Source organism: Hypanus sabinus (genome assembly GCF_030144855.1).
Source record: "Hypanus sabinus isolate sHypSab1 chromosome 31 unlocalized genomic scaffold, sHypSab1.hap1 SUPER_31_unloc_2, whole genome shotgun sequence".
NCBI classification, from domain to species: Eukaryota; Metazoa; Chordata; class Chondrichthyes; order Myliobatiformes; family Dasyatidae; genus Hypanus; species Hypanus sabinus.
In genome coordinates this window covers 59,752-67,500 of record NW_026778954.1, presented here as the reverse complement: position 1 = coordinate 67,500, position 7,749 = coordinate 59,752, and the positions used below count along the sequence as shown (strand labels likewise).

The following is a 7,749-nucleotide window of genomic DNA, read 5'->3' as shown; positions in this document are numbered from 1 at the left end:
CCGGAATTTCAGGAAGCAATGCGGAAGGAACAGGGTCGATACATCCCAAAAAGGCAAGATGACACAACCGTGGCTGACTAGGGAAGTCAAAGCCAACATAAAAGCCAAAGAGAGGGTATTTAATAGAATAAACATTCGTGGGAAGTTGGAGGACTGGGAACCTTTTAAAAACTAACAGAAGGTGACTAAACAAGTTATTTTGAAGGCAAAGATGGAATTCAAAAGTAAGCTAGCCAATAATATTAAAGTGAACACCAAAAGTTTCTTCAGATACATAAAGTGTAAAAGAGAGGTGAGAGGGGATACTGGACCACTGGAAAATGATGCCGGAGAGGGAGTAATGGGGGACCAGGAAATGGCGGATGAACTGAATAGATATTTTGTGTCGGTCTTCACTGTGGAAGACTCTAGCAGTATGGGGTGGAAGTTCCAGATGGCGGGGCTAATGTAGTGTGTGTGAAGTTACCATAACTAGAGAGAAGGTTCTCGGGAAGCTGAAAGGTCCGAAGGTGGACAGGTCACCTGAACCAAGTGGGCTACACCCCAGGGTTCTGAAAGGGGCGGCTGAAGAGATCGTGGAGGCATTAGCGATGACCTTTCGAGGATCACTAGATTCTGGAATGGTTCCAGAAATCTGGAAAATTGCAAGTGTCACTCCGCTCTTCAAGAACGGAGAGAGGCAGAAGAAAGGAAACTATCGGCCAGTTAGTCTGAGCTCGGTGGTTGGGAAGGTGTTGGAGTCGATTGTCGAGGATGAGGTTTCGGGGGACTCATGATGAAATAGGCCACAGTCAGCGTGGTTTCCTCAAGGGACAATCTTACCTGAGAAATCTGTTGGAATTCCTTGAAGAAATAACAACGACAAAGGAGAATCGGTTGATGTTGTGGGGTTGGATTTTCAAAAGGCCTTTGACAAGGTGCCACACACGAGGCTGCTCACAAGCTACGAGCCCAAGGTATTACAGGAAAGATTCTAGCATGGGTAAAGCAGTGGCTGATCGGCAGGAGGCAAAGAATGGGAATAAAGGGAACCTTTTCTGACTGGCTGCTGGTCACCAGTGTTCTCCACGGGGATCTGTGTGGGGACCGATTCTTTTTTACATGTCAAAGGCTCAGCTGACGGAATTGACGGCTTTGTTGCAATGTTTGCGGATGATATGAGGACAGGTGGAGGGACGGGTCGTTTATTTTAATACTTTATTTTCAAAATTTTCAAAAATCAATAAAGTCAACAAGAACATATAAGCGCAGCCACGTGTGAAGATAAAATGAGCGAGAAAACAAGACATAACGTTAGAGGGATGCCTGTTGTACAGACTGCTAAACATTAAGTCTCAAATGAGGGCCATGAAAGATTGTTCAACTGCCCCCCGCCTCGTCCAGGTAGGTAAGAAATGGATCCCAGATAGCCGAAAATGTTTTAATTGAATTGGTTCCCATGAACCTGAGTCTCCCCCTCTGTCTGGCTGAGATCGTGTCTCCGGAAAGGAGGGGGAGAGGGTGGTTTCCATTCCCTCAGGACAGAGCGCTTAGCGACAGTCATCCCCAGCATCAGATATGGCCGTAGGGAAGCGTAGAGTGGATCGTGAACAGCCAAAGATGGCCAGACCAGCTTACAAGGGGAAGGCTCTGTTATAGTCGGATATTTTGGACCAAAATCCATTCAGTGAAGGCAAAACCAAAAGGTGTGTGACAACGTGCCCTCCATCCCTTGACGTCTATCACACATTGGCGAGACAAAAGGGTAAGTCTTGTGCAACCTGAGTTTAGAACAGTGAAGGCGATGGAACTGGATCTGAACTGGATCAGTTGCTGTCTACTGTTAACAGAGCAGGCCCGTTGATGCACCATCAATAACTCTGGGAGACAGGAGGCCAACGATAGGCTTTTATCAGCTGCAAGTGACCACCACACAACATCCTGGAGACTGAGGGAGGAGCAGTGCCTCCAATCGCCTTTATACTGGGGTCTGTGGGAGGAGCCTCAGGAGCAGTCAGCAGAGGGGCATGTCCAGACAGGTATATGTAGTTCACCACACCTGTATCATAGACAAACCCTTGTCCCAGGCAGCTTCCGATAGTTCAGTGCCCAGTTCCTCTCTCCAGGCCTCCCTGATCTTCACAGTGAAGCTACAGTACGACCATCAAGCCCTGAGTTATCTGGAGCCCCCTGTTGCTAGAGCCCTGACATTGACAGCCCAGTACATTCCTTCAGACCTGGGCTTTTGCAAATGAATCTTTGAAATCCTGTGGTTCTTGTAATTCCAAATGGAAGACAAAATTACCGAGTCCAACTCTTCAAAGAAGGCTGATGTGAGAAAAATGGGGAGATTTTGACAAAGATAGAGAAATCTAGGAAGGGCGATCATTTTAATTGAATTTATACGGCCAATCATGGACAAAGGTAAGGTTTTCCAACTTTCTATGTTCTGTTTAAGTTTTGAGATAAACTCCGCAAAGTTTAATTTAAATATTAGTTTAGGATCTTTGGGTATAGTCAAGCCAAGCTAGGTAAGGTGATCTTTAACTACTTTAAATGGGACAATTGCCAAAAAACCCCGGCGTGTAGACGTCGGAGAGGGGCAAAAAGTCACCAAAGTCAGCCAAAGGAGGTGAATAAATCTAGGAGAAGGGGGACTGACTCGTAGAGAATCACATCATCGGCGTATAAACTAATAAGTGTTTCAATATCTCCCACGTTCAAACCCACAACATCTGGGTGACTTCTTATTTCAGGGCGTGGGGCAAAGAGGGCCAGCGAGAGAGGGCAGCCCTGCTGAACTGAACGGAGTCGGGGTAACAGTTACATTGTCACCATTGGTTACGACAGAACGCATTGGGCTGGCGTTTATCGGAATGACTTACCGAACCCAAACCTGTACGGTGACTCAAACACGTAAGGCCCCTCGATCGGGTGAAAAGCTTCCTATGCATCAAGGGATAAGGTCACTGCGTTGCTGGATTTCCCACGGTCAGCACGAAGGAGGTGTCTGACACTGGAAAGGGATGCCGCCCGTCTGATCAGCATGAATGACAGAGACAAGTGCTTGATTAGCCGGCCAGCCAGCACTTTAGTGATCACCTTTCTGTCGAAGATCGGGAGTGCAGTGGGCCTGTAGCTGGCCGGGTCTGTTCCCTCTTCACTATGCTTTAGAATGAGGGAAATGTTAGCCTCGTGCAATGTTTTAGGCGAAGCTTTGTCTCTCTGGGAGCAAGATATCATTCGGAGGAGGAGTGGGGCGAGGGCATCACAGAATTTCTTGTGAAACTCGCAGACAGATCCATCTGGCCCAGCCGCCTTGCCAGACGGGAATGACTTAATGGCAGAGGTTATGTCTTCCAAAGTGAGGTCAGAATCCAGGTCCTCCCTGGCAGAGGCACTACGTTTCGGGATTACAGGAGAGGCAAAGGAATCAACCGAGTCGGATTGAGTGCCGTTGCGTTTAGTTCACTGCAAAGTTCTTAACAACCACATGAAGAGCGTTTGATGGCTCTGGGCCTGTATTTGCTGCGATTCAGAAGAATGAGGGGGTGACCACATCAAAACCTATTGAATGCTGAAAGGCTTTCACAGAGTAGATGTGGAGAGGATGTTTCCTACAGTGGGGGAGTCTGGGACCAGAGGACACAGACAGAACGGATGTGGAGAGGATGTTTCCTATAGTGGAGGAGTCTAGGACCAGAGGACACAGATCGAGTGGATGTGGAGAGGATGTTTCCTATAGTGGGGGAGTCTGGGACCAGAGGACACAGATAGAGTGGATGTGGAGAGGATGTTTCCTATAGTGGGGGAGTCTAGGACCAGAGGACACAGATAGAGTGGATGTGGAGAGGATGTTTCCTATAGTGGGGGAGACAACACAACACAAATTACTATAGTACTGGGCACGCGAGCGATGTATATAACCGTTCTGCACAGTCATGCACACCTTGGTCTGGAAGTACCCTTCAAATAATCTGATGAAAGATTATCATCAGTGACAGAGAACAATGCGTGTGAAGTTATTGAGTATTCTGTACAGACAGACCAGTCCGTGGTGACTCTCTGTACAGACAGACCAGTCCATGGTGACTCTCTGTACGGACAGACCAGTCCGTGGTGACTCTCTGTACAGACAGACCAGTCCATGGTGACTCTCTGTACAGACAGACCAGTCCGTGGTGACTCTCTGTACAGACAGACCAGTCCATGGTGACTCTCTGTACAGACAGACCAGTCCGTGGTGACTCTCTCTGTACAGACAGACCAGTCCGTGGTGACTCTCTGTACAGACAGACCAGTCCATGGTGACTCTCTGTACAGACAGACCAGTCCATGGTGACTCTCTGTACAGACAGACCAGTCCGTGGTGACTCTCTGTACAGACAGACCAGTCCGTGGTGACTCTCTCTGTACAGACAGACCAGTCCGTGGTGACTCTCTGTACAGACAGACCAGTCCGTGGTGACTCTCTGTACAGACAGACCAGTCCGTGGTGACTCTCTGTACAGACAGACCAGTCCATGGTGACTCTCTGTACAGACAGACCAGTCCGTGGTGACTCTCTCTGTCCGGACAGACCAGTCCGTGGTGACTCTCTGTACAGACAGACCAGTCCATGGTGACTCTGTACAGACAGACCAGTCCGTGGTGACTCTCTGTACAGACAGACCAGTCCATGGTGACTCTGTACAGACAGACCAGTCCGTGGTGACTCTCTGTACAGACAGACCAGTCCATGGTGACTCTGTACAGACAGACCAGTCCGTGGTGACTCTCTGTACAGACAGACCAGTCCATGGTGATTCTCTCTGTACAGACAGACCAGTCCGTGGTGACTCTCTGTACAGACAGACCAGTCCGTGGTGACTCTCTCTGTACGGACAGACCAGTCCATGGTGACTCTCTCTGTACAGACAGACCAGTCTGTGGTGACTCTCTGTACAGACAGACCAGTCCATGGTGACTCTCTCTGTACAGACAGACCAGTCCGTGGTGACTCTCTCTGTACGGACAGACCAGTCCATGGTGACTCTCTCTGTACAGACAGACCAGTCCATGGTGACTCTCTGTACAGACAGACCAGTCCGTGGTGACTCTCTGTACGGACAGACCAGTCCGTGGTGACTCTCTGTACAGACAGACCAGTCCATGGTGACTCTCTGTACAGACAGACCAGTCCATGGTGACTCTCTCTGTACAGACAGACCAGTCCATGGTGACTCTCTCTGTACAGACAGACCAGTCCATGGTGACTCTCTGTACAGACAGACCAGTCTGTGGTGACTCTGTACAGACAGACCAGTCCATGGTGACTCTGTACAGACAGACCAGTCCATGGTGACTCTCTCTGTACAGACAGACCAGTCCATGGTGACTCTCTCTGTACGGACAGACCAGTCCATGGTGACTCTCTGTACAGACAGACCAGTCTGTGGTGACTCTCTGTACAGACAGACCAGTCCATGGTGACTCTCTCTGTACGGACAGACCAGTCCGTGGTGACTCTCTGTACAGCCAGACCAGTCTGTGGTGACTCTCTGTACAGACAGACCAGTCCATGGTGACTCTCTCTGTACGGACAGACCAGTCCGTGGTGACCCTCTGTACAGACAGACCAGTCCGTGGTGACTCTCTGTACAGACACCCATCTGTAGTAACGGTTGTGCCGGGTTTGAAGTCGAAGGCACACATAGACTCCAGGAGCTGGTCTTGGTTGTCAGAGTGTATTTGAGACAGAGACTTTGAGGGTATTGAATTGATAGTGGGAGCCTGTTATCAGAACCCAAAGAAGGCAGTTCATATGCACACCAGGGAGGCATCCCGCTCCCTGTTTATACCGTCTGTCCTTGTTCGACCTCGATACACTGTGCACTGATCTGTTCAGTGTGAACCGTGTACTGGACCGTCCTCTCACTGTATCCCGGTACCTGTGACAGTTCCAGTGTCCCTGATTGTGAAGGGTCAGTGGTCAGATGGTCACTGCCCAGCCCGGCTACTCTCCCTCGCCCGTTGCTCGTACTGACAGCTCCCTCAACTCTCCCTCTTTGCTGAAGGAAGCACAGCCGTGTCTGCAATTCCTGAGGGCATCTCCCCACCCCCCCCCATTCCAACCCAGGTTTGTGTCCTGACCTGCTGCGTCAGTGTCTGGACGTCTGGCTGCTGGTCCCTGCAGTGGATTAGTGGGGTCGCAGGGGTCTCTCTTCCGCCCATCACAGATATCTGTCAGGAGGCTGTGTACATGGGCTTAGCATTGTCAATGATCCCTCTTCCCCGTCCAGCAATCTCTCCGACCCACCCTGTCAGCCAGGAGGTCCCGTAGCATTCGGACATGAGCTGTCGGGATGGGAAATAGCTTCATCCCCCGTCTGAGCCGCCAGCAGCCAGCCAGGTCCCTCCATGTCAGTTACATTCTCCTGTTTGCTTCTGAACCTGTGCTGTAATTGCACCTGACGAGTTGTTAATCTACTTGTGGCAATATCACTTGACGTGCCGCGTGTGGGAGTTTGTACTGCGTTGTGCACCTTGGTCCGGAGGAACGCCATCAGGGTTGGCGAATGACGGTAAGCCGAAGCTTGACTTTGAGCTGTACATATCGTCACTGTCTCCACCTGAGCTCCCGAGGTGTCCTCAGCCAATCTATCTGAGCCCAGCCAGACGGCGGTGAGGGCCGCACAGGGGCACACATCCGGGAGGTGTGGCCTGTCTTCACCACCAGTGCCGATTATTGTTCATTAATTGATTTAACCCTACCCTAATGACGGGACAATTTACAGTGACCAGTGAACCTGCCAACCGGCCCGTCTTTGGACCGCGGGAGGCAACCGGAGCACCGGGAGGAAGCTCACGCCTTCCACGGGGAGGCTCGACGGCTGGCACCGGATCTGAACGCTGGCCGTGCGGGGGGGACGGACCGCTCCTGGCGTTTTGGATGCCTCCATCGAATTCCCTCCGCTCACTACTTCACTGACGTCCCCGTCCCCGCGGAGAGAAACAGGCCATTCGGCCCGCCAAATCCATGCCGACCGGCAACCACCCACTTACTCTGATCCGAACTTATTGCTCCCACGCTCCCCAGAACGTACCCCTCACCCACTCACCAGGGGGCCAGTCTACACCGACCCCGCATGCCGCTGGGAAGAGAAACCCCCCGGGCGGATCCCACGCACGCACACAGCGCTGGAGCCCAGGACTGAACCTGGCTCTCACTGGAGACGGGAGACGGCTCCACTCCCTCCTCCTGAGCCTCGGCAGCGCCTCCTTCCCTCTGCCCCCTCCTCACACACCTCAGGTTCTCCTCGATCTTCCGGGGGTCGATCTGGTCCATGAAGCTCTGGAGCAGCTCCTCATCGATGTCCTGGGTGGCAACCTCTCCCTGCACCGTGCCCCCGTCCTTCGGGATGGCAAAATGCCCCAGCAGGAGGCCGATGGCCAAGCAGGCAGCGCCCACCAGCGCGCTGATGATCCATGCCTTCATCCCTGCATACGGAGCCGGCTCTGCGACACTGAGATCGGGGACAGATCTCAGGATAATATATAACCCTCTGTTACTCATTATCCATCAGACGATCTGACTGAAAGATCATAAACAGACGGCATGGCGCCACACCTCCGACTTCCCTGGGCACCCCGTGTACACACAGCCCAACCACTCCATGCTGGCATCCATGCCAGGGGCAATCCGAGGGTCCAGCTCGGCCGTGGCTGTGGTGTCTACGTGATACGCTAGACTGGGCAGGCCCCCCCCTCTCCACGCAGCCAATGGAACGG

General features: G+C 51.9%; 1 protein-coding gene across 1 annotated transcript in view; it reads right to left on the bottom strand.

Annotated features, from left to right (window-relative positions):
- Window positions 1-7,456, bottom strand: part of naaladl1 (N-acetylated alpha-linked acidic dipeptidase like 1) — a 230,477-nt gene extending 223,021 nt beyond the window's left edge. The window contains exon 1 of the mRNA XM_059957704.1: window positions 7,266-7,456. Coding sequence (XP_059813687.1) covers window positions 7,266-7,456 — 191 coding nt within the window. The remainder of the gene's footprint in view (window positions 1-7,265) is intronic.
- Between the last annotated feature and the right edge of the window lie 293 nt (window positions 7,457-7,749).